Here is a 26,795-nt window from a genome sequence, read left to right as displayed (position 1 = left end):
ACCAGGTAAAAGCTACAGTTTTTGATGTCACCTGTTAAATCAGTGTAGATGAAGGAGAGAAGATAGACTAAAGAAGGATTTTTAATCTTTGAGACAATTGAGACATGGATGTGTGCCATTCAGAGGGTGAATGGGCAAGACAAAATATTTAAAAAAGTGAAAGTGTTATGGTAATAGGTGCCAGGCACACCAGTTTGAGTGTGTCAAGAACTGCAATGCTGCTGGGTTTTTCACATTCAACAGTTTCCCGTGTGTATCAAGAATGGTCCACCACCCAAAGGACATCCAGCCAATTTGCCACAACTGTGGGAAGCATCTAAGTCAACATGGGCCACCCTCGGAGGTCCCGTCCCCCCACCTCCTTGCTACCACGGCACCACAGAGGAGTCAATTGAGTTACCGTGTACTTACTTTGCAGTATAGTTCAGGGTACCTTGCATACTTTCTAACATAATATATTGCAAAGATAGATGCCAAAAAGGCAAATATAATGCCATCTTTATGGTTACAAGGGTTGAGAATTATAATGCGATTAACCTGGATCCTATATTGGTTTGTGTTGTATAGCTAACTCCTGTAACGACCATAGTAGTTGGCTACAGAGCACAAATAGATCTGAGACTGGACTATAATGTGATGTGCGTAACAAAACAACACTGAGTCCTACATGTGGTGGCTGTTGTGAAATGGTTACGCTCTAGGCACATACATATATTGTTCCCTACCAGGCTGAGTTTCAATCCCAGAGTCCACCCTTCCAACTATTCCTCCCACCTCTTTGTACTCCCCTCTAATTCTGTATGTGTCTAAATGCACTGAGTCCTGATGTCCCAGGGTTACATCAAAAGACTTAGCATCGACACAGGAGGGGATTGTGCATACTTAGAGAGCAGGATGACGCAGTTCTGAGCGCGGCGACCGTCGATTACCGACAGCTCCTTCACCTTGCGAGTGCTCAGGTACAGGTCATCCATCGAGCCTGTTTCCTTCTTCACAGAGAGAGAAGGGAGGGAGGAGAGAAGAAACAAGATCAGTGTCTGACAGTATACGGCATTGACACCTCAAGTGAGAATGGAATTGGGTGCCGCTACTCCCTTTATAGTCCACTACTGTTGACCAAGGCGGGCCCTGGTAGTAGTGGACTATAAGGAATACGGGTGCCATTTCAGACATACCCATGTTCAGTTTAAGGCCAATTAGCAAATAATTGGATGGAAGACGTGTGATGCCACTTATTTTCGTGTGAAATGTGACTAATGGACACTTTAGTGCAGGAGAAGGGTATTTAAAACTCGTACATTGAAGTCTACCCACAATACTACCATACTGTACCCTCCCCTGTGGTTGAATGCTAAGGTTGTGCCAATGTTGGCCTTTGGTCACAATTGCCCTTCCCAGAACCATTGGCAAAGGCACCTGGCCAGGAAAGGTTTTCAACTGTCACCGAGTGTTTATGTCAGTTTTCGTTAGGGCATTATGGAGGTCTTATAAACATCTTGATGAAATGAAGCGTTTGCAGTCAGGCATATAAGAAGAGCTCAGAAAAGCCATGAAAAAAAAGATCTTCAAAAGTCCATGTCGGTGCGAGCAGAAAATCTAAAATAGGTCTTGGGAGGAACGCTTTTTGGTGAGTCACCATCAAGAACACAGCGCAGGCTATTCCATAAACATTTCTGAAAGGGCAGGAAACGGTGCTACGAACTGGGCGCAAGGCAGCTTGTCAGATATTTTGGTAAGCTTCACACAAATGTAGTATTAAAAAATCCACAAGGGGAACAAATAGATGTTTAAAAACTGTCTGGGGTTGAAATGTTCAAAAGTATATTTGATTTATGGTCTAAGCAGGCTTCCTGCACTTCCGAAATGTCCCTTTGGGGTTACGGGAAGGATGACGCATTTGAAACAGCTACTGGCTGCCAAAGAAAGATGCTTTTCTTCCATGCCCGCATTGACCAAAAGTTCTACAGCAAAGCCTGACTGGCAGGATGGCACAGGGTCAAGGGACCACTCCCAAAAGGTAGTGGGGGAACCTTGTTTTGTGTTCTTGGCCACACTTGTTTGTTGGCTTTAGCTAAGTGGACTTAACTGCGCTCTGCTTCATACTTTTCTTACTTTGTTGATTGTAGTTTAGTGATTATGGTTATGATAATGATGATTGGTGGTGAAATTACACTTTGGCTTCATGGACCCAACTAGGGGCATTAAAGGCTTCATGAACTAAGGTCAGAACTGAGAAGTGCTGTTAACAACTGACTGATGATTTACCACTGATTGCTTTCCCACAAGTACTGTACATGTCAGGGATGGGGTCAATACCATATAAATACCGTCAATTCAGGAAGTAAGCTCACATTCCAATTTGCTTACTTCCTGAATGACTGAATTGAAATTGAACTGATCCCAACCCTGCTACCTCATTTGACCATGACACTTTCAAATTCACTGTCAGTCATGAGCGGACTGACATTTTTAGATATGTTATCTAACGGTCAGGTTTTAGTACTAAGATATCATTAAAAGCACAATCTTCAACCATCACTGTTAAAACAGATCTATCTCGGCTGTTATCTTATTTGTTTACTAATTTAACCCTTTTTATGCAGGTAAGTACATTTAGAACACATTTGTAATGCTTATTAACCTCTAATCAAGCAAGCCAATTAATTAAACTTTAAATATACTATAAAATGGTTCATTTTCCAATATGTATTACATGTTTTATTTAAACCTTTAATTCACCAGAAAGTCCCCATTGAGGTCAAAAGACCAATAACGCCACTAGCTACTTCAAACACTACATGATTATCCATGTGTCAGCCCATGTGTGCTCGGAGAAGGGAGAGAAGAAGGGAGGGAGGGAAGGAGAGACAGAGGTAACAGTGTGGGAGCACAAGAGACCCGAGACTCACCTGCTTGAAGGATTGGTTAGTGAGCAGCTCCTGCCCAGGTAGTCGGAGAGTGCAGAGAGAGCGAGAGAGACCAAAATCGAAACACATGCAAAGGTTAGCACTTCAAGCCAGCAAAGAAAGGCATAACCACAGTAGCTAGCAACTAGAGACTACACCACTACATACTAGAATGCAAAAGTGCAGATGTCTCTGGGGGGCTTGGTTCATCGAAAGTCTTCAAGGGCTTGTTTCATCACTATTGGTGGCGATGAGCTTGTAAAAGGTAGTCATATATAACCGTTGGAATACCATCAAATGGAATACAGCACTTGTCAATGCAGGACGAGACCATTGGTTACTTGTATAAATAAATATAATTCATTAATCACTTTCACTACAGTCTTCAAATGAGCCATTAATCATAGCCGACCCTTTATAAGAACAACAAGGGCGAAGGAATTGGCAGTCGAAAGACCTCTTGATTAAACCAATAAAACATGTTTTTTTAAATGTTACACAAACTATGGTAACACCTCCATACCTCCATTTTATGACCCTCTTACTAAGTCTGTGGGTAAAACATTGTTTAAACTATTGATATTAGGCTTACCAGCAAATTACTGCTTAATCCATTTTGTATACAAACCCAACTGGGAGATTTGAAGATAATTAGGACCTCCCATTGATATCACTGGATGAGTTTGTTTTAGCCTACTCCATGGCTGTGTCCCAAATAACACCCTATTCCTTACATAGTGCCTTACTTTTGACTAGGGCTATTATGATGATCATATTACTGCCACACCGGCAGTCACAAGTCATGACTGCAGTCAAATTCCACATCATAGTTGAGTCATAGTAAACTAAGCTTCTCCAAAAGTGCGCTCTGTTGCCATTGATGGTAATTAGTGGCCTACCAAACTTGCTAACGGCCAGTCCCTAATGGCCTGATATTCAGCGCTCGATTGTCCCTCTAATCATTGACATCAATGCAAATGCCATCGAAAATCAAATCAAACACTTCATGAGAGCCCTGCTATTCAGGGTGACATAGGATCACCTGCTACGCAGCGAGATCCAGCTCCTCATGGCTGCTTGATGCATAGAATTAAAAAAGTGTTCCTATAAGCCTATGTTGCCGCAACATTTCTATAGTCTATGCTATGCAATTGCGTGAGAAAACTGAGTTTCGATGGCCTCTATTAAAAAAAGTTTAAAGTTTCCTAATATTAAGCACATTGCTTCGCTTTACACAATCAGTGTTGAGCTACAAAACATTTTGTTAATGATTTTTCTGCACCTATAGAATGTATCTAAATACAAATGGCACCAGCACCCAAAATGAGTGAAGCACTGGCCTATCAGATAACACATTTTATTTGGCAGATGCCTTTCAGGACACTCAAGGATATCTTGCATTACATCTAGTACTGAACATAAAATCAATTTCATTTAGGCCTATGTAATGAATTTGAATCATGATTGATTGTTTACTGAGAAAAAACACATTTTCTCCTACAGAGCTCCATTTTTATGGAATGGTCTGCCTATCCATGTGAGAGACGCAGACTCAGTCTCAACCTTTAAGACTTTATTGAAGACTCATGTCTTCAGTAGGTCCTATGATTGAGTGTAGGCTGGCCCAGGGGTTGTCTCAGGGTAGTAGGTTGGTAGTTGAAGATATCCCTCAAGTAGTGTGAGGGCTTCCGGGGGTATCGTCCGACAGGGCCACAGTCTCCCGACCCCTCCTATGTCAACCTCCAGTATTTATGCTGCAATAGTTCATGTGTTGGGGGGCTAGGGTCAGTCTGTTATATCTGAAGTATTTCAGTATGCACCCTCTACCCTCTGCCATTTGGGGTGCAGCCCATGAGACTGAAGAACCTTGCCCGCCCCCTACCAAATGCACTGAAGACACTACTGCACGCTCCAGCTCTTTGACATTCACACAATCAGCCATTCAGGAGGGAACAGCACCTAAGGTTAGCATAAAGCCATGAGTAAGCCAGACTCCTGACTCTTCAAAACCACTCAAACACGCACGTGTGCGCATGCACACACACACAAGCATACATACATTCTGTCACACATAGATACGCACAAGCACATGCACGCACACCAAGATGTCAAGACTCAATGCATTACTTCAAACACAATCAATCCCTTTCTGCCACTGCAACCACACAGCGCATGTCTATATATTTTTACATACACTACCAGCATGCACGCACACAGACATATCAATCCCCACGATATTTGACAGTTTAGGTGATAACGCCCCACTAACTAAAATGCTGTTTTACTTATCCAATCAATTCAAAGTGTCCATACTTGCTGTCTCTGATAGGCCGAGAACATCTTTTCGATGTCCTTGAGGTCGAGGATCTTGAAGGCCCTCAGGTCATCGACGTCGTGCCAGATGGTGCCAGTGATCTTATTCTGCGGGGTACACAGGCGGGACATAGGGTGGCCATAAATTGAGGGTGGATTACAAACTCTGAAGTTTCCTGCTGTTACAGATCTTGGATCAGCTCCCCCTCCCACCGATCCTCAAATTAATAATTAGTGGGGAAAATGTTAAACTGACCCAAAACCCAAGATCACCGTCTAGGGGCAACTTCACCCTACACCAGATTATAAACAGTAATAATCGAGGATTGGGGGGGGGGGGTGCTGTGTGCCAGAGACGATTGCAGACAAGTGTAAGTGTAAGAATGTCAGCGATTATACGATGTAATAAATTATGCCCTAACTAATAGTTAGCCCCAGAACAGTCTACTGCATAGGCCTACTATTTTTCTAATTAGTTGTGTGCAAGCTAGTTAGCAATGTTAGTCATTTCAGGTAAAATTAAATCCTAGGTCAAAATACACTTTTTATTTCAACTAAATTTAACATTTTGTCAACTTAACTGTTTTCCCATCTCTAGAGGTTTAATAAAAAATTACTATATTAAGTACCAATTTAGTGCCAAAAAAAGTAACAGGATTGACGATTTCTTCTTAAATCAGCCATAAATCCCCTTGTGACCAGTAATGAAGCTTGTTGTGTACAACAGGGAATGGCAATTGAATGCTAGCTTCACCAATTTAAAAAAAAACTTAAAACATTTTTTGCATATTTATGAGTAACAGGGTTGAAGTGTTATGGTCGACTCGCCGTTTTCCACCACAAAACAACAGAAAATGGCCAAAAAGAGTAGAACCAGCATACCTGTTTTACTCTATGATTTGACTATTGCTGTTCAATATTTGTTTTGAAAGAACAGTTTCATCATTTAAAACGAGAGTTCAGTTCACGTAACAGGGTTGACCTTAAAATAAGAGACGTATCTAAATAAATCCTTAATCACTAATCACATTAAATAAATAATAGTCTTCAGAAATGACTTTGTCAAAGCAACAACATAACTAGGGTTTTACAATGATAGTGAAACTTGGTTAAACTCTTCAGAGAAATGACACAGGGTTGATGGAGGGTATGTCAAAATGCAGAATCTTGGCACTTTAGCAAGCCTCAACTCACATAGAAAATCTGATTAATTTAATTATAAATGTGGTCTATATTAAAAGGGCACTTCATTTAATATAACAGGCTTTTAAAATTCAATATTGGGATGCAAAAGGCACTAATTTCGTGGAACGACCCATGTAACAAATTATGTACATACTAAAAGTTAAGCCAGGGCAGAATAGTCTACTGCAAATTCTCTGTCCTGAGAAACTCAATTCAACAAAATGGGTTCCATTCAGTGCATAGTGAAATGCTAGCACAGTGCTCTGTTGCAATATACGTTCATCAATCCCCAACGTAAGGACCAAGCTGGAATGCTAACAACCTCCTCTTCATAGTCTAAATTGCACACCTACTCATTCCAGGGTTTTTATTTATTTAAACTATTTTTTACATTGTAGAATAATAGGGGGAAAAAATGTGTTAAATAAATCAAAATATATTTTATATTTGAGATTCTTCAAAGTAGCCACCCTTTGCCTTGATGACAGCTTTGCGCTTAGTGGGACTATCATTTGTTTTTCAACAGGACAATAACCCAAAACACTTCCAGAATGTGTAAGGGCTATTTGACCAAGAAGGAGAGTAATGGAGTGCTGGAGCAGATGACCTGGCCTCCACCATCACCTTACCTCAACCCAATTGGGATGGTTTGGACTACAGAGTGAAGGTAAAGCAACCAACAAGTGCCCAGCATATATGGGAACTCCTTCAAGACTGTTGGAAAAGCATTCCAGGTGAAGCTGGTTGAGAGAATGCCAAGAGTGTGCAAAGCTGTCATCAAGGCAAAGGGTGACTACTTTGAAAAAAAACTGTTTTTTTGGTTACTAAATGATTCCATTTGTGTTATTTCATAGTTTTGATGTCTTCACTAGTGTACTACAATGTAGAAAATAGTAAAAAGAAAGAAAAACCCTTGAATGAGTAGCCGTTTCCAAACTTTTGACTGGTACTGTACATTAACACAAATATATTTATATTAAATGTAGCCCTAGAAGTGGTTATTTCAGTGAAATCAGACAACAGACCAGTACTCTTTACCTCGCCCAGCTTGGCCCAGTTGAAGGATTTGAGTGGGTGCGAGGGCTGCGGGATAGACTTGGAGCGCATGGTAGCAGTAGTAATAAATCCAGGTGGGCCCAGAGGAGGTGGGATTCCAGAGAAGATGGGTGGAGCTCCAGGAGGAGGAGGAGGGCCTCCAGGTGGAGGAGGGGGAGGAGGAGGGCAGCTGAATGGCAGAGGAGGAGGGGGCGGAGGGAAGCCTCCAGTCATGGGGGGAGGGGGGACAGGGCCACCAGGGGGCGGAGGAGGGAAAGGTACGCTGTCACCCTATTGGTGGAAAGAAAGACAAAATGAGAGGATGTTTACTTGTTAGAAATAAGAAAATCAAACAATCTATGAAATACTTTTATTTGCACACCATTAAACTAAAACAAACTATGAAGCATTTGGCATCACAATAAGAATATAACATGTGGTTTCAAACTAACCTTCGAACAGTATGTAATTGACATGAATAGTCATGTCTTTTGCCTTTTCGAAATATGTGTAAACATATGTATACTGTTGAAACTACATTGCTAGCAACGGGACAATAAAGATTTTATGAATTTCAATCTTTAACTACAGTTTGCCAACCCTAAGGCTACAGACAGAGATTTTGCATCTAATAATGAAAACTTTTCAATGGAAGTCATTTGTTAGATGATGGACAACTGAAATGATTGTCCGTCAAAAAATACACATAATATGCCCGCCTCTTCGAGTTTGCATCTTGTCCCAAAATAATTGACTTGAGACTTGACTGATGGACTAAAACAGTAAACCACAATAATGACTGCATATACGATTTCATCCGTCTCTGTGTGGACACAGCCTAAAACAGTGGGACAAGAAGAGACATTGGTACAGCATGCTTACTGCTATGTCACTGATGCGCGAGTGCAGGTCGAGCACTTGGTCCCGCGCTGACCGCAACTCCACTCCCTCTCTCTGTAGTTTGTCCTTCATCTTATTGAGGGTCTTCATCATATCCTCCTTCTCCTGCGTCTTGGTATCACATTCCCTCTCTTTCCGCTCCAGCTTGGCCATTAGCTCTGAGTGGTCTAAAAGAGCACATGGTGTAGAAGATATCATTGCTGTTCAAATTGTTGTATATTCTCAAATTCGCACACACAAGCACTCGGACTTGCTCACACACACACACAAACAGAAACGCACACACTACACCCACACACGGTAGACATTCACAAGCAAACAGAAGGACACATGCAGACACAAATACACACACACACTGGCCAAAGGCATAACACAATCCCATAGATGCACTTCTGCACTATGGCCAGCATATGGCGATGTTTCAAACATGTAGAAGATACCGTTTTACCTTTCCTGAACTTCTCTGCTTGGTCTCTCCATTGCTTAACCTCATTTTCATTGAACAACCTGTGAGGAAAGACAAACAACATCGCTCTTAACCTGATCAGTCTATTTGGTAACAGGGCTCCATGGTCCACACTAAATCGAGCCAAACGGTCAATTCAATACATGGATTGGAGGAAAATGGGCCATTTCAAATCACATCAAATTGTATTTGTCACATACACAAGGTTAGCAGATGTTAATGCGAGTGTAGCGAAATGCTTGTGCTTCTAGTTCCGACAGTGCAGTAATATCTAACAAGTAATCTAACAAATTCACAACAACTACCTTGTACACACAAGTGTAAAGGAATGAATAAGAATATGTACATATACATATATGGATGAGCGATGGCCGAACAGAATAGGCAAGATGCAGTGGGTGGTATAGAGTACAGTATATACATATGAGATGATGAATGTAGGGTATGCAAACATTATTAAACTGGCATAATTGAATTACACTAGTGATACCTTTATTAAATCCAGTTATTAAAGTGGACAGTGATTTGGGTCAGCAGCAGCCTCTCAATGTTATTGATGGCTGTTTAACAGTCTGATGGCCTTGAGATTGAAAGACTGAAAAACAGCTTCTGTCCCAGCTTTGATGCACCTGTACTGACCTCGCCTTCTGGATGATAGCGGGGTGAACAGGCAGTGGCTCGGGTGCTTGTTGTCCTTGATGATCTTTTTGGCATTCCTGTGACATCGGATGCTGCATGTGTCCTGGAGGGCAGGTAGTTTACCCCCAGTGAAGCATTGTGCAGACCGCAATACCCTCTGGAGAGCCTTGCGTTTGAGGGCAGTTGCCATACCAGGCGGTGATACAGCCACATTTCTTCAGCCTCCTGAGATTGAAGAGGCATTGTTGCACCTTCTTCACCACGCTGTCTGTGTGGGTGGACCATTTCAGTTTATCCGTGATGTGTCCACCGAGGAACTTAAAACTTTCCACCTTCTCCACTACTGTCCTGTCGATGTGGATAGGGGAGTGCTCCCTCTGCTGTTTCCCGTGGTCTACAATCATCTCCTTTGTTTTGTTGACGTTGAGTGAAAGGTTGTTTTCCTGACACCACACTCCAAGTGCCCTCACCTTCTCCCTGTAGGTTGTCTTGTCATTGTTGGTATCAAGCCCACCACTGTTGTGTCGCCTGCAAACTTGATGATTGAGTTGGAGGTGTGCATGGCCACGCAGTCGTGGGTGAACAGGGAGTACAAGAGGGGCTAAGCACACACCATGGTGGGGACCCGGTGTTGAGGATCAGCGAAGTGGAGATGTTGTTTCCTACCTTCACCACCTTGGGTGGCCCGTCGAAAGTCCAGGACCCAATTGCACAGGGCGGGGTTGAGTAGCAGTGGTCCAGTGTTCTGCTCGAGCGGGTACTACAGTCAATGTACAAGGTAGCCTTGTTCTCAAATTAGCTTTGCTAAAATCTTCAGCTACAATAAATGCAACCTCAGGATATATGTTTTCCAGGTTACATAGATTCCAGTGAAGTTCTTTCAGGGCTATGCTTGGGGAGAGGGGGGGGGGGTATATATGGCTGTGACCGTAATCAAAGAGAATTCTCTTGGTAGATGATGCGGTCAACATTTGATTGTAAGGAATTCTAGGTCAGGTGAACAAAAGGACTTGAGTTCCTGTATGTTGTTATTGCTACACCATGAGTCGTTAATCATGAGGCATACACCCCCGCCCTTCTTCTTACCAGAGAGATGTTTGTTTCTTTTGGTGCGACGCATGGTGTACCAACTCTGACAACATATCCCAAGTGAGCCATGTTTCTGTGAAACAGAGACTGTTACAAACTCTGATGTCTCTCTGGAAGGCAACTCATGCCCTAATTTCATCCACCAAGTTGTCTAGAGACTGGACATTGGCGAGTAATATGCTCGGAGGCGGTGGGTGGTGTGCTCGCATTCTAAGTCTGACCAGTAGGCCGCTCCTTCTGCCTCTCCTTTCGGCGACAACGTTGTTTTGGTTCGGTCCCTGGGATTAGATACAATGCCCTGGGTGGTGGTCCGAACAAAGGATCTGCTTCGGGAAAGTCGTATTCCTGGTCGTAATGTTGGTAAGTTGATGTCACTCTTATATCCAATAGTTCTTCCCGGCTATATGTAATTACACTTAAGATTTTCTGAGCTAACAATGTAAGAAATAATACATACAAACAAATTACTGCATAGTTTCCTAAGGACTTGGTAATGAGTGCAATTTCGATTCATTGGCTTTGCTGACTGGGTTGAAATGTAATTTATCCAACTTCGCATAGCACGTCATCATTAATATTTAATCAAGGCTATAAGGCTGCATTGTTATTTTCATATTTATAGATGTTGTTCTCAAATTATGGTTTATTAGGCCTGTATTTAAAAAGCACCTTAGAGTAGGAGTCCTGATCTAGGATTAGGTTTCCCCTGTCATATCAACTTCTTTATGGCAAACTAGAAGGCAAAACTGATCCTACATCAGCACTCCTACTCTGAGACTCTTTGTGAACACGGGCCCTGATATCAATATGTTACAATAGGTACAGTGGTACAGCATTGTTTGAAAGTGTGAGATTGGATATGGAAGCTATGAGAGAGACTAAGAAATTGTAAAGATGATCAATGGAAGCGCCATGAAGGACTAGATGATGGAGAAAGAGACACCTGGTGCAATGGTGGTACCCATGGCTGGAGGTGAAGGAGTGGAAATAGAGTTTGAGAGAGAGCGAGACCGCAAGAGAGATAGAGAGCGAGAGAACTAGAATGAAGATCCAGACAGAGAACATGGACACATTTTTTGACCGTCTATTGATGACTAGGAAATGGCCAAATAAGTTTGCACAGATTCATGCCTAGAAGAGATGACGATGACAAGGCGACTTAGGTGTTTTTGAGATCACTAGTGTACTTTTGTAAATATATACAACATTGTTACACTCAAAGCACAGTGTACCTGGGAAAAAAATACATTTTGACAAGACTCATCTCAGAACCAAGTACATTAAACAGCTCAAACCTATCAACGAATGACAGTTATTTGCTAGAGATGTGTTAGTTAAAAAAAAAAAAAAAGTTTTGCAGAGTGATCATTTCTGTCAGTGCAGGCGATTGGCCAGAGCCGTCCTCACAGCGACTACAAATGATTAACGACTTTGTCTTTATTTGTTTTCAGACCGTCTACTCCTGAACGTCTGCCATCAACAACAATGGCTCAAACAATGGCTCCGACGAACTGTACTCTTTCGATAGTTGACTATAACTTAGTTAACTTCTACCCTCTCCACCTATACTATTTTCCAAGCACAATACTCTAAGAGGGTTTATATGGAAACAAAACAAGCCTGCCATTAATGTATACATAATTAAATATTTCAACTGTTTAATGGAGGCACAATTGGTGGACTTGTGTCCAAACTTGCCCAGTTTGCTACTGGAAAGAATCTAGCCGAAGTGTACCAATTATACAAACAATGGTTAGTGAAAGTCAATTGAGTGGCTAGCGTTGGCCAAGGTTTCCTCCCGATGCTTTGTGGTGCTTTCATAGAGAAGACTAAACACATTAATCATTGCTCTTAGCTTGTTTTAAGAATTACAGAGAGATGGGGGGGGTGTACAGTATGACTATGAGGAGACATGGGAGGAAGAGAGGGAGGGAGAGTGAAAGATGAAGAAGGGAGACCGAGATGGAGAGGGGGAAAGAGACAGAACTTGGACATTTCAACCTACATGTACAGTGAGGGAAAAAGTATTTGATCCCTGCTGATTTTGTACGTTTGCCCACTGACAAAGAAATGATCAGTCTATCATTTTTATGGTAGGTTTATTTGAACAGTGAGAGACAGAATAACACCAAAAAAATCCAGAAAAACGCATGTCAAAAATGTTAGAAATTGATTCAATGTAACATGGTCGACTGGGCTGGGAATCGTGGAGTCGTTCGGCTAACACGATTACAGCAATTCCTTTTGATCTTGCTTCTGCTTTCATGACAATTCACCTCACTGAGTGAGGCAGGTACCGTGCAATCCCACAACCCCCTGCTGCCACCCCACCTCCCCATTCTGACCAATCACATTCCCCGAATCCTCGCTCAGGCCCAGCTTATGGCTGCAGTACAATTTTTTATACATTGTCCATGAAGGGTGCACTTGCTCACTCCCACTTCTGGATACGATACCATTAGATTGGTGTATGTTAAGGCTAGAGGGTGTCTTCGCCATATTTCCTATATCAGTCCATTCTGTTTAAATCCATAAGGGGGAGTGAAGGGCTGCAGACTGAGAATAAAGGTAGGGAATTGTTCCGCAGCCCAGTTGAAATCCTGTCTAGTTTTGTGAACAAAAGATGCCCCACCCCATTCTCTTCACTCTCTTTGAACTCTGGTAAGCAAACAGTGGGCTATTTCAGTATTTTTGTGTGTTCCCACCAAGATTGAAACATTGTGTCATAACAGCAGCTGTCGATGTCAAGGAAGTCTTTGATCAGCACAAGATGTTATGCCAAAAGGATGCTTCCATGTGTCTCTTGAATTTCCTACTTGGTTCAGTCAGGTTCTATATACAGCTCTATCAACAAAGAAAATCTCTCATAATAGCTCTATTTATCAACATTTTATCAACACAGTTGCTTGACAACATGAAGACACATGATCATAAGCAACATTGTGTGTGCAAACATCCGGGCGTGTTTTTAGTTGTGTCCGTGAGTATGAGTGAGAGTGTGTATCTATGTTGGTGTGTCACAAATCGTGTGAGGCCAGGTTACTCACATGCGAATTATATTTTTGACACTGAAGTTGTCTAGGGGCGCTATGTCCGGGTCCTCTCCCTTCTCATCTTGTAGGACTATCTGCTGCAGGATCCGGTCTAGGAGCTGCCAATGCTGCAGACTGCCCCCTCCGCGTTTGTCTGGAAAACACCAAACAGAGTTAATAAACTTCTAAGGTCACACACACCGATGAAGAAAGGTTAGCTCCTTGGAGGACAAGCAGAAGGACCTCAATGACAATGATCAATGTTAAGATTTTAGCCTCACCACTCATCAATTCAGAAAAGAACAACTGGTGTGTTTTGTAAGAGGGGGTATAAATGGCTCCATGGATTCATGGTTTTGAGTAGTGGCAGAAACATTGACCAACTTTTGAGGCAGCTATCATTATCAACCAGCCTTTGCAGTGTTGACTAGAGTCAATCCTTTTTATCAGTTAAGGTACACTGTCTTCACACGTCTGGAGACTTATTCTTGAGCACAGTGAGGCAGATGTAATAGTGATGAACCAGGCTTTGAGGCAGATCTAATAGTGACCAACCTGGGAGGCAGATGTAATAGTGACCAACCTGGGAAGCTGATGTAACAGAGGCCGACCGATAAATCGGTTGACCGATATTATTATTGTCCGACATTACCCTTTCACAGAAAAATTTGTATTGGACTTCATTCCAAAGATAAAGTTCAGATATTATATACATACAGTATAAAGTTTTCATCCCCCTTGGCATTTTTCCTATTTTGTTGCATTACAACCTATAATTAAAAAGGATTTTATTTGGATTTCATGTAATGGACATAAACAAAATAGTCCAAATTGGTGAAGTGACATGAAAGAAATTACTTGTTTCAAAACAAAATTAAACGGAAAAGTGCTGTGTATATATGTATTCACCCCCTTTGCTATGAATCAATCAAATCAAAGTTTATTTGTCAAGTGTGCCGAATTTAACAGACCTTACAGTGAAATGCTTAATTACAGGCTCTAACCAATAGTGCAAAAAAGGTATTAAGTGAACAATAGGTAAGTAAAGAAATAAAAACAACAGTAAAAAGACAGTGAAAAATAACAGTAGCAAGGCTATATACCGTAGTGAGGCTATAACAGTAGTGAGGCTACATACAGGCGGGCTGATTGAGGAAGTATGAACACGTAGATATGGTTAAAGTGACTATGCATATATGATAAACAGAAAGTAGCAGTGGGAAAAATAGGGATTGGCGGGTGGTGGGTGGCAGGACACAATGCAGATACCCCGGTTAGCCAATATCGTGGGGCACTGGTTGGTCGGGCCAATTGAGGGAGTATGTACATGAATGTATTGTTAAAGTTTGCATATATGACAAACAGAGACAAGCAGCAGAGTAAAAGAGGGGTTGGGGGGGTGGGCACATAATGCAAATAGTCCGGGAAGCCAATTGATTACCTGTTCAGGAGTGTTATGTCTTGGGGGTAGAAGCTGTTGAGAAGCCTTTTTGTCCCAGACTTGGCAGTCCGGTACCACTTGACATGCGGTAGGATAGAGAACAGTCTATGACTGGGGTGGCTGGGGACTTTGACAATTTTTAGGGCCTTCCTCTGACACCGCGTGGTGTAGAGATCCTGGATGGCAGGCAGCTTAGCCCCAGTGACGTACTGGGCCGTACACACTACCCTCTGTAGTGCCTTGCGGTCGGAGGCCGAGCACTTGCCATACCATGCAGTGATGCAACCAATGTTGCAGCTGTAGAACATTTTGAGGATCTGAGGACCCATGCCAAATCTTTTTAGTTTCCTGATGGGGAATAGGATTTGTTGTGCCCTCTTCACAACTGTCTTGGTGTGTTTGGACAATTCTAGTTTGTTGGAGATGTGGACACCAAGGAACTTGAAGCTTCCAACCTGCTCCACTACAGCCCTGTCGATGGGAATGGGGGAGTGCTCGGTCATCCTTTTCCTGTAGTCCACAATCATCTCCTTAGTCCTGGTTACGTTGAGGGAAAGATTGCTATTCCGGCACCACCGGGCCAGGTCTCCGACTCCTCCCTATAGGCTGTCTCGTCGTTGTCGGTGATCAGGCCTACCACTGTTGTGTCGTCTGCAAACTTAATGATGGTGTTGTAGTTGTGCCTGGCCATACAGTGAACAGGGAGTACAGGAGGGGACTGAGCACACACCCCTGAGGGGCTCCAGTGTTGAGGATCAGTGTGGCAGATGTGTTGCTACCTACCCTCACCACCTCGGGGCGGCCCGTCAGGAAGTCCAGGATCCAATTACAGAGTGAGGTTTTTAATCCCAGGATCTTTAGCTCAGTGATGAGCTTTGAGGGTACAATGGTGTTGAACGCTGAGCTATAGTCAATGAATAGCATTCTCACGTAGGTGTTCCTTTTGGAGTGACATATGTGGTTCTGTTTGGGCGGTATGGAAATTGGAGTGGATCTAGGGTTTCTGGGATAATGGTGTGTATGTGAGCCATTACCAGCCTTTCAAAGCACTTCATGGCTACGGATGTGAGTGCTATGGGTCTGTAGTCATTTAGGCAGGTTGCCTTCGTGTTCTTGGGCACAGGGACTATGGTGATCTGCTAGAAACATGTTGGTATTACAGACTCAATCAGGGACATGTTGAAAATGTCAGTGAAGACACCTGCCAGTTGGTCAGCACATGCCCGGAGCACACGTACTGGTAATCCGTCTGGCCCCGCAGCCTTGTGAATGTTGACCTGTTAAAAGGTCTTACTCACACCGGCTACAGAGAGCGTGATCACACAGTTATCGAGAACAGCTAATGCTGTCATGCATGCCTCAGTGTCGCTTGCCTCGAAGCGAGCATAGAAGTGATATAGCTCATCTGGTAGGCTTGTGTCACTGGGCAGCTCTAGGCTGTGCTTCCCTTTGTAGTCTGTAATAGTTTGCAAGCCCTGCCACATAAGACGAGCGTCAGAGCTGGTGTAGTACGATTTGATCTTAGCCCTGTATTCAGGCTTTGCCTGTTTGATGGTTCGTCGGCGGGCATAGCAGGATTTCTTATAAGCTTCCAGGTTAGTGTCCCGCACCTTGAAAGCGGCAGCTCTAGCCTTGTTGCCTGTGGCTTCTGTTTGGGGTATGTACGTACAGTCACTGTGGGGACGATGTCCTCGATGCACTTATTGATAAAGCCAGTGACTGATGTGGTATACTCCTCAATGTCATCGGAAGAATCCCAGAACATGTTCCAGTCTGTGATAGCAAAACAGTCCTGTAGTTTAACATCTGCTTCATCTGACCACTTTTTTATAGACTGAGTCACTGGTGCTTTCTGCTTTCATTTTTGCTTGTAAGCAGGAATCAGGAGGATAGAATTGTGGTCGGATTTACCAAATGGAGGACAAGGGAGAACTTTGTACGCGTCTCTGTGTGTGGAGTACAGGTGATCTAGATTTTTTCCCCTCTGGTTGAACATCTAACTTGTTGATATAAATGAGGTAGAACTGATTCAAGTTTCCCTGCATTAAAGTCTCCGGCCACTAGGAGCGCCACCTCTGGGTGGCAGTTTTCTGTTTGCTTATTTCCTTTTTCAGCTGACTGAGTGCGGTCTTAGTGCTAGCATCCGTCTGTGGGGGTAAAAAAAACAGCCAAGAAAAGTATAGGGGAAAACTCTCTAGGCAAATAGTGTGGTCTGCATTTTTTTTACAAGATACTCTACTTCAGGCGAGCAAAATCTAGAGACTTCCTTAGTTGGGACGTTTATGTCTCAGGTCGGAGCAAGAGGTTAAAGAAAAAAATAAGCAAACGCATTTGGTGTTCGCCAAAAGGCATGTGGGAGACTCCCCAAACATATGGAAGAAGGTACTCTGGTCAGATGAGACTAAAATTGAGCTTTTTAACCATAAAGGAAAACTATGTCTGGCGCAAACCCAACACCTCTCATCACTCCGAGAACACCATCCACACAGTGAAGCATGGTGGTGGCAGCATCATGCTGTGAGGATGTTTTTCCATTGGCAGGGACTGGGAAAATGGTCAGAATTGAAGGAATGATGGACGGCGCTAAATATAGGGCAATTCTTGAAGGAAACCTGTTTCAGTCTTCCAGAGATTTGAGACTGGGATGGAGGTTCACCTTCCAGCAGGACAATGACCCTAAGCATACTGCTAAAGCAACACTTGAGTGGTTTAAGGGGAAACATTTAAACATATTGGAATGGCCTAGTCAAAATCCAGACCTCAATCTAATTGAGAATTGGTTGTATGACTTAAAGATTGCTGTACACCAGCGGAACACATCCAACTTGAGCTGGAGTCGTTTTACCTTGAAGAATGGGCTGGATGTGCCAAGCTTATAGAGACATACCCCAAGATACTTGCAGCTGTAATTGTTGCAAAAGGTGGCTCTACAAAGTATTGACTTTTGGGGAGGTTAATAGTTATGCACGCTCAAGTTATGTTTTTTTTGTCTTATTTCTTGTTTGTTCCACAGGAGAAAAAAAATGTGTATCTTCAAAGTGGTAGGCATGTTGGGTAAATCAAATGATACAACCTCCCCCAAAATACATTTTAATTCCAGGTTAATTCCAGGTAAGAAAATGGGAAAAATGCCAAGGGGGGTGAATAGTTTCGCAAGCCTCTGTAGAATAAACAAATATGTCTGCTCATTTGCGCTCATTTTTTAAAATGTTCAATGATTGCCTGTAGAAGGCGCTCTACGAGTCGCTCATTGAATATCATTCAGCCCTAGGTCACAAAGTTAGAGAAAGAAGGCATGACGGTGACAGTGAGTAGCTTGCCACATTCAGCGTATTTTAATAAGTAAACATTCAAAAGTACACTTCACCAAGCAAGCAGCCCTGAGGGATATCCTACGAAGCAAGCTAGATCTACTACAGGTTTTCTAAAAAATAACCAGCTTCAGTTAGCTTCACATTCCAGCTAAGGCTTCATCCATACTATGGCAGCGGACATTGTTCATCCGCCTGCCGCTAAATCTAGCAGGCTTGAAACTGCGTGAGCATGTCGCACATGGCTAGTCAAATGCCTAACTCTTAATTGAGACAATGCTGAAATATCAATCCATGGGTGAGTCAGTGCCACATTTTCAAAATGAAATAAAAGTTATCTTGCAAAATCAGCAGGCTATGTGAAATAGGCTTGTAGAACTAGAACTTATGTTTACATTTGATCAATATCATAATTAGTATTAAGTCATACAAAAGTGTTACATTGCGTGAAGTTTAAAATGCTAATTGCTAACTTATATGTAATTTAATTAAACCATTGCTAAATGTGTCAAACAAAATCAGTCATCTCCCTCAAATGAAGGGGCTGATGACACAATCTTTGCGAGAGGAATGGAATCTGATTTCAATGGTCCTCAACTCTATAATTTAATTCGGGTAAGTGGAGTTAGCCATGAGTTAACCTGCCAAGGAAAAGGTTAGTTCTGAAGGATTCTTTGCCATAGAAATGTACCTTGCTAAAAGGTGAACCATTTTTGAATGACCAAAGTTACCTTGCTAACTCCTAAAACCTGCTTCGTAGGATATACCCCTCATCATATTCTGACTTAATGTTAGCTCGCTAGCTATCCAGCAAGGTAGTTAGCTTAGCTAGTGATCTGTGCAACTTATGTGCTAACACAAGACTGGCGCCAAAGTGAAAAATCATCTTTGATACAAAAATAACAGTGTACTGTCTGGGCCTATTACAGTGCCTTCAGAAAGTTTTCAAAAGTATCCTTGACTTATTCGACATTTTGTTGTGTTACAACCGGATCTCAAAATGGATTAAATAGATTTTTGTCCTCACCTGTCCTCACACACAATACCGCATAATAAGTAAAAACATGTTTTCTTTTACAGCTGTGTCCTTTGGGGTCTCTAAGAGCTTTCCACATCTGGATTGTACCTTATTTGCCCAATAATCTTAAAACATTTCTTCAAGCTGTCAAGTTGATTGTTGATCATTGCCATACAGATATTTTCAAGTATTGCCATAGATTTTCAAACGGATTTAAGTTAAAACAGTAACTAGGCCACTGAGGAACATTCAATGTCATCTTGGTAAGCAAGTCCAGTGTAGATTTGGCCTGTTGTTTTATGTTATTGTCCTGCTGAAAGGTGAATTTGTCTCCCAATTACTGGTAGAAAACAGACTGAACCAGGTTTTCCTCTAGGATTTTGCCTGTGCTTATAGCTGTATTAAGATTAGTTTGATCATAAAAAAACTCCCTAGTCCTTACTGATGACAAGAATACCCATTACACGATCCAGCCACCACCATGCCTGAAAATATGAAGAGTGGTACTCAGTGATGTGTGTGTTGGATTTGCCCCAAACATAAATTTGTATTTTGGACAAAAACTTAACTTCTTCGTCATTTTTTTTGCAGTATTACTTAAAACCTCTTTGGGATAGGGGGCAGCATTTTCAATTTTGGATAAATAGCATGCCCAATTTCAACTTCCTGTTACTCATGCCAAGAATATAAGATATGCATATTATTAGTAGATTTGAATAGAAAACACTCTGAAGTTACTAAAACTGTTTGAATCATGTCTGTGAGTATAATATAACTTATGTAGCAGGCAAAACCCCGAGGACTAACCATTCAGAAAATCATTTTTGAGGTCACTGTCTATTCAGTGAGTTTTCATTGGGAAACCAGATTTCTAAGGCACTTGTTTGCAGTTCCTACCACTTTCCACTGGATAATCACCAGTCTTTGGAAATTGGTTGAGGTTATTCCTTTGTGTAATGAAGAAGTACGGCCATCTTGGATCAGGGTAATGTTATGTGTACTGTTTGAGAGTTGTGCAAGACTAGAAAAGTAGCGTTAGTTTGTGATCCTCCTGTATTGAAAACAGATAGACCCGTCTTCAATTTGATCGATTATTAACGTTTAAAATACCTAAAGTTGTATTACAAAAGTAGTTTGAAATGTTTTGGCAAAGTTTACAGTTAACTTTTGAGATATTTTGTAGTGACGTTGTGCAAATTGGAAGCTGTTTTTTTCTGGATCAAACGCGCCAAATAAATGGACATGTTGGATATATATCGACAGAATTAATCGAACAAAAGGACCATTTGTGATGTTTATGGGACATATTGGAGTGCCAACAAAAGAAGCTTGTCAAAGGTAAGGCATGATTTATATTTTATTTCTGCATTTTGTGTGGTGCCTGCAGGGTTGAAATATGCTACTCTCTCTTTGTTTACTGTTGTGCTATCATAAAATAATAGCTTCTTATGCTTTCGCGGAAAAGCCTTTTTGAAATCTGACATGTTGGCTGGATTCACAACGAGTGTAGCTTTAATTTGTTATCTTACATGTGTGATTTAATGAAAGTTAGAATTTTATAGTATTTTATTTGAATTTGGCGCTCTGCATTTTCCCTGGCAATTGGCCAGGTGGGACATTTACGTCCAGCCTATCCCAGAGAGGTTGTACCTTGTTGCAAACAGGATGCATGTTTTTGGAATATTTTTTATTCTGCACAAGCTTCCTTCTTTTCACTCTGTCAATTAGGTTAGTATTGTGAAGAAACTATAATATTGTTGGTCCATCCTCAGTTCTCTCATATTACAACCATTACACTCAGTAACTGTTTTAAAATCACCATTGACTCATGGACACTGCTCAGAGATTTCACCTTCTTCACCAGCAAATGAGTTAGGAAGGATGCCTGTATCTTTGTGATTACTGGGTGTATTGATACACCACCCAAAGCCTCAATAATAACTTCACCATCCTCAAAGGGATATAGTCAGCATCTGCTTTTTATTTATTTTTTCCACATCTACCAATCAGTGCCCATCTTTGCGCGGCATTGAAAAAACAGCCTGTGAGGCAGATGTTATAGTGATGGACCAGCTTAGGAGACAGACATAGTCATTGTGTGTATGTGCACTGCAAAGAGAAATTGATGATACAATTATTGTGGGGGCTGTCTTGTTAGACTTCAGTGCAGCTTTTGAAATTATTGACCATAGTCTACTGCTGGAAAAATGTATGTGTGATGGCTTTACACTCCCTGCTATAATGTGGATAAAGAATTACTTGTCTAATAGAACACAGAGGGTGTTCTTTAATGGATACCTATCAAATATAATCCAGTTAGAATCAGGAATTCCCCAGGGTAGCTGTTTAGGCCCCTTGCTTTTTTTCCATTTTTACTAACATGCCACTGACTGAGTAAAGTTTCTATGTATGCAGATGACTCAACACTACACACGTCAGCTACTACAGTGACTGAAATGACTGCAACACTCAACAAAGAGCTGCAGTTAGTTTCAGAGTGGGTGGCAAGGAATAAGTTTGCCCTAAATATTTCTAAAACTAAAAGCATTGTATTTGGAACAAAACACTCACTAAACCCTAAACCTCAACTAAATCATGTGGAAATTGAGCAAGTTGAGATGACTGATTGGAGAAACACTAGATAGTAAACTGTCATGGTCAAAACATATTGATGCAGTAGTAGCTAAGATGGGGAGAAGTCTGTCTATAATAAAGCGATGCTCTGCCTTCTTAACAACACTATCAACAAGGCAGGTCCGACAGGCCCTAGTTTTGTCGCACATGGACTTACTGTTCAGTCGTGTGGTCAGGTGCCACAAAAAAGGACTTAGGAAAATTGCAAATTGGCTCAGAACGGCTAGCCATTGGATGTACACAGAGAGCTAATATTAATAATATGCATGTCAATCTCTTCTGGCTGAAAGTGGAGGAGAGATTGACTTCATCACTAGTTTTATTTATGAGAGGTATGACATGTTGAATGCACCGAGCTGTCTGTCTAAACTACTGGCACACAGCTCGGACACCCATGCATACCCCACAAGACGTCTCTTCAAAGACAAAGTCCAGAACATACTATGGGAGGCACAAAGTACTACATAGAGCCATGACTACATGGAACTCTATTCCACATCAAGTAACTGACGCAAGTAGTACAATTAGATAAAAAAAAACTGATTTAAAAAACACCTTATGGAACAGTGAGGACTGTGAAGCAACACAAACATTGTCACAGACACATGCATACACACACAATAACATACGCAGTATACATACACATGGATTTAGTAATGTAGATACAGTGGGGCAAAAAAGTATTTAGTCAGCCACCAATTGTGCAAGTTCTCCCACTTAAAAAGATGAGGCCTGTAATTTTCATCATAGGTACACTTCAACTATGACAGACAAAATGAGAGAAAAAAAATCCATAAAATCACATTGTAGGATTTTTAATGAATTTATTTGCAAATTATGGTGGTATATAAGTATTTGGTCACCCACAAACAAGCAAGATTTCTGGCTCTCACAGAACTGTAACTTCTTCTTTAAGAGGCTCCTCTGTCCTCCACTCGTTACCTGTATTAATGGCACCTGTTTGAACTTGTTATCAGTATAAAAGACACCTGTCCACAACCTCAAACAGTCACACTCCAAACTCCACTATAGGTAAGCAGCTTGGTTTGAAGAAATAAACTGTGGGAGCAATTATTAGGAAATGGAAGACATACAAGACCACTGCTAATCTCCCTCGATCTGGGGCCCCACGCAAGATCTCACCCCGTGGGGTCAAAATGACCACAAGAACGGTGAGCAAAAATCCCAGAACCACACGGGGGGGCCTAGTGAATGACCTGCAGAGAGCTGGGACCAAAGTAACAAAGCCTACCATCAGTAACACACTACGCCGCCAGGGACTCAAATCCTGCAGTGCCAGACATGTCCCCCTGCTTAAGCCAGTACATGTCCAGGCCCGTCTGAAGTTTGCTAGAGAGCATTTGGATGATCCACAAGAAGATTGGGAGAATGTCATATGGTCAGATGAAACCAAAATATAACTTTTTGGTTAAAAAAAAGAACACCATACCTACTGTGAAGCATGGGGGTGGAAACATCATGCTTTGGGGCTGTTTTTCTGCAAAGGGACCAGGACGACTGATCCGTGTAAAGGAAAGAATGAATGGGGCCATGTATCGTGAGATTTTGAGTGAAAACGTCCTTCCATCAGCAAGGGCATTGAAGATGAAACGTGGCTGGGTCTTTCAGCATGACAATGATCCCAAACACACCGCCCGGGCAACGAGGGAGTGGCTTCGTAAGAAGCATTTCAAGGTCCTGGAGTGGCCTAGCCAGTCTCCAGATCTCAACCCCATAGAACTTCTTTGGAGGGAGTTGAAAGTCTGTGTTGCCCAGCAACAGCCCCAGCCTCCTCTACTCTAGAGGAGATCTGGATGGAGGAATGGGCCAAAACACCAGCAACAGTGTGTGAAAACCTTGTGAAGACTTACAGAAAACGTTTGACCTCTGTCATTGCCAACAAAGGGTATATAACAAAGTATTGAGATAAACTTTTGTTATTGACCAAATACTTATTTTCCACCATAACTTGCAAATAAATTCATAAAAAATCCTACAATGTGATTTTCTGGATTTTTTCTCTCATTTTGTCTGTCATAGTTGAAGTGTATCTATGATGAAAATTATAGGCCTCTCATCTTTTTAAGTGGGAGAACTTGCACATTTGGTGGCTGACTAAATACTTTTTTGCCCCAATGTATGTGGTAGTGGTGGAGTAGGGGCCTGAGGGCACACAGTGTGTTGTGAAATCTGTGAATGTATTGTAATGTTTTAAGATTGTATAAACTGCCTTAATTTTGCTGCACCCCAGGAAGAGCAGTTGCTGCCTGGGAATCCATAATAAATACAAATATTCAGTTTGACATGTCATGTAAACTGCCATAGTGTATTTGTGAAATGGATATTGTGAATAAATATACCTCACCAGCCCCGTAAGGCAGATTTAATAGTGATGGTTGTACTCACAGGGCATCTGGAGGCAGTGCTGGAGGATAGAGAGCAGGTAAGGATAGGCATCTGTGTGGTTCAGCTTCTTCTTGATCAACTCAAACATCTGGCCAGCGCTCTTAGTGTCCACGTGGGTCTGTTGAATGAAAGGAAAACCTACAATCATTAAAATACCAAGTCAATCCATAATAATAAGCCTGAAATGAGGCATGGATGCAATTAGCAATCTTCAATACAAGCACTGGATGACCCAAGTTCGACATTCATAGATTGAGAACATTACAATAAAGACACTTGAACTTTACATGGGCCTAACGTAGAGGAGAACCTGTTCTAGGTTGTACATTAATACCAGTGCTCGGTTTGACAATACTTTTGATTTCAGTTCAATAAAACAATGTGGGCTTAATTATACAATGTATTGATGTCAATGGGGATGGTAAAACAGGCACTCACCAGGTCAAAACGCTTGGCAAGCTCCAAGTCATCCTCATTCCTCACCATCTCAAAGAAGTCCAAATGCCTGGAAATATGACACAGGCATGAAAGGGACAATAAGCTTGAGTGAGTCATTCCATCTTTGTCTGTAAATCTTACCAGCTGCATGCCAGCTTTGAAACTAACAACTGTAGGGACTAAGAAGCTTTCTAAGATGCTTGGTGGTCATCTTGTCCCCTGCCTCACCTGTCCAGAATGGCATTATCGTGCCCTCTGAGCTTGTCAATCACGGGCTGGATCCCCAACATCAGGAACTCGTACCTAAGGTGGAGGCGGAACTCCAGGTTGTCCTGAAGATTGAAGTACAGGGTATCAAACACAGCTGATGACAACAGCAGCAACACTGAATCATTCAAGCATACAATAGCTTGATCTTGGACTTTTAATCAGTTGTTTTTGTATGTAGGCTACTGTGTCTGTGCACTATTGTAATATAATAATAAACTTGACCTACAGTGCATTCGGAAAGTATTTAGACCCCTTGACTTTTTCCACATTTTTTTTCTTTACAGCCTTATTCTAAAATCGATAACATTTTTATTTGTCCCTCATCAATCTACACACAATACCCCATAATGTCAATCTACACACAATACCCCATAATGTCAATCTACACACAATACCCCATAATGACAATCTACACACAATACCCCATAATGACAAAGCAAAAACTGCTTAAAAATAAAAACTGAAATATCACATTTACATAAGTATTCAGACACTTTACTCAATACTTTGTAGAAGCACCTTTGGCAGTGATTACAGCCTCAAGTCTTCTTGGGTATGATGCTACAATCTTGGCACACCTGTATTTGGGGAGTTTCTCTCATTCTTCTCTGCAGATCCTCTCAAGGTCAGGTTGGATGGGGAGCGGTGCGACAACAATTTCAGGTCTCTCAAGAGATGTTCGATCGGGTTCAAGTCCGGGCTCTGGCTGGGCCACTCAAGGACATTAAGAGAACTGTCCCGAAGCCAATTCTGTGTTGTCTTGGATGTGTGCGTAGGGTTGTTGTCCTGTTGTAAGGTGAACTTTCGCTCCAGTCTGTGGTCCTGAGCACTATAGAGCGGGTTTTCATCAAGGATCTCTCTGTACTTTTCTCTGTTCATCTTTGCCTCGATACTGACTAGTGTCTCAGTCCATGCTGCTGAAAAACCTCCCCACAGCATGATGCTGCCACCACCATGCATCACTGTAGGGATGGTGCCAGATGTAACACTTGGCATTCAAGCAAAAGAGTTCCATCTTGGTTTCATCTTGTTTCACATGGTCAGAAAGTCTTTAGGGGCCTTTTGGCCGTGGGCAGCAGGTAGCCTAGTGGTTAGAGCATTGGACTAGTAACCGAATCTGTCGTTCTGCCCCTGAGAAAGGCAGTTAACCCACTGTTCCTGGGCCGTCATTGAAAATAAGAATTTGTTTTTAACTGACTTGCCTAGTTAAATAAAGGTAAAATAAAATAAATGTTCCTTTTACTGAGGAGTGGCTTCTACCACTCTACCATGCACTCTAGCACACTCTACCATAAAGGCCTGATTGGTGTAATGCTGCAGAGCTGGTTGTCCTTCTGGAAGGTTATCCCATCTCCACAGAGTAATTATAGAGCTCTGTCAGAGTGACCATCGGGTTCTTGGTCACCTCCCTGACCAAGACCCTTCTTGCTCAGTTTGGCCGGGCAGCCAGCTTTAGGAAGAGTTGGTGGGTCCAAACCTCTTCTATTTAAGAATGATGGAAGCCACTGTGTCCTTGGGGACTATCAATGCTGCAGAAATGTTTTGGTACACTTCCCCAGATCTGTGCCTCGACAGAATCCTGTCTCGGAGCTCTACAGACAATTCCTTCGCTCTCATGGCTTAGTTTTTGCTCTGACATGCACTGTCAACTGTGGGACCTTAAATAGACAGGTTTGTTTGTGCCTTTCCAAATCATGTCCAATCAATTGAAT

The 26,795-nt window shown here is 42.0% G+C and overlaps 1 protein-coding gene across 3 annotated transcripts in view; it reads right to left on the bottom strand.

Moving 5' to 3' along the window:
* The window catches only part of daam2 (dishevelled associated activator of morphogenesis 2), a 275,857-nt gene that overhangs the window by 20,125 nt on the left and 228,937 nt on the right, over nucleotides 1-26,795 (bottom strand). For 2 of the 3 annotated variants that reach the window (XM_031830538.1, XM_020489369.2), the window contains exons 8-17: nucleotides 25,042-25,145; nucleotides 24,814-24,880; nucleotides 24,376-24,493; nucleotides 13,581-13,719; nucleotides 8,788-8,846; nucleotides 8,322-8,506; nucleotides 7,443-7,730; nucleotides 5,220-5,327; nucleotides 2,910-2,939; nucleotides 883-989 (exon numbers count right to left, since the gene is read on the bottom strand). In XM_031830538.1, the coding sequence (XP_031686398.1) occupies nucleotides 883-989; nucleotides 2,910-2,939; nucleotides 5,220-5,327; nucleotides 7,443-7,730; nucleotides 8,322-8,506; nucleotides 8,788-8,846; nucleotides 13,581-13,719; nucleotides 24,376-24,493; nucleotides 24,814-24,880; nucleotides 25,042-25,145 (1,205 nt within the window). The remainder of the gene's footprint in view (nucleotides 1-882; nucleotides 990-2,909; nucleotides 2,940-5,219; nucleotides 5,328-7,442; nucleotides 7,731-8,321; nucleotides 8,507-8,787; nucleotides 8,847-13,580; nucleotides 13,720-24,375; nucleotides 24,494-24,813; nucleotides 24,881-25,041; nucleotides 25,146-26,795) is intronic. The other variant, XM_031830539.1, reaches the window with a different exon arrangement.

Source organism: Oncorhynchus kisutch, linkage group LG8, assembly GCF_002021735.2.
Source record: "Oncorhynchus kisutch isolate 150728-3 linkage group LG8, Okis_V2, whole genome shotgun sequence".
NCBI lineage: Eukaryota > Metazoa > Chordata > Actinopteri > Salmoniformes > Salmonidae > Oncorhynchus > Oncorhynchus kisutch.
Note: the sequence above shows the minus strand (reverse complement) of the source record. Positions and strands in the feature narration are given on the sequence as shown.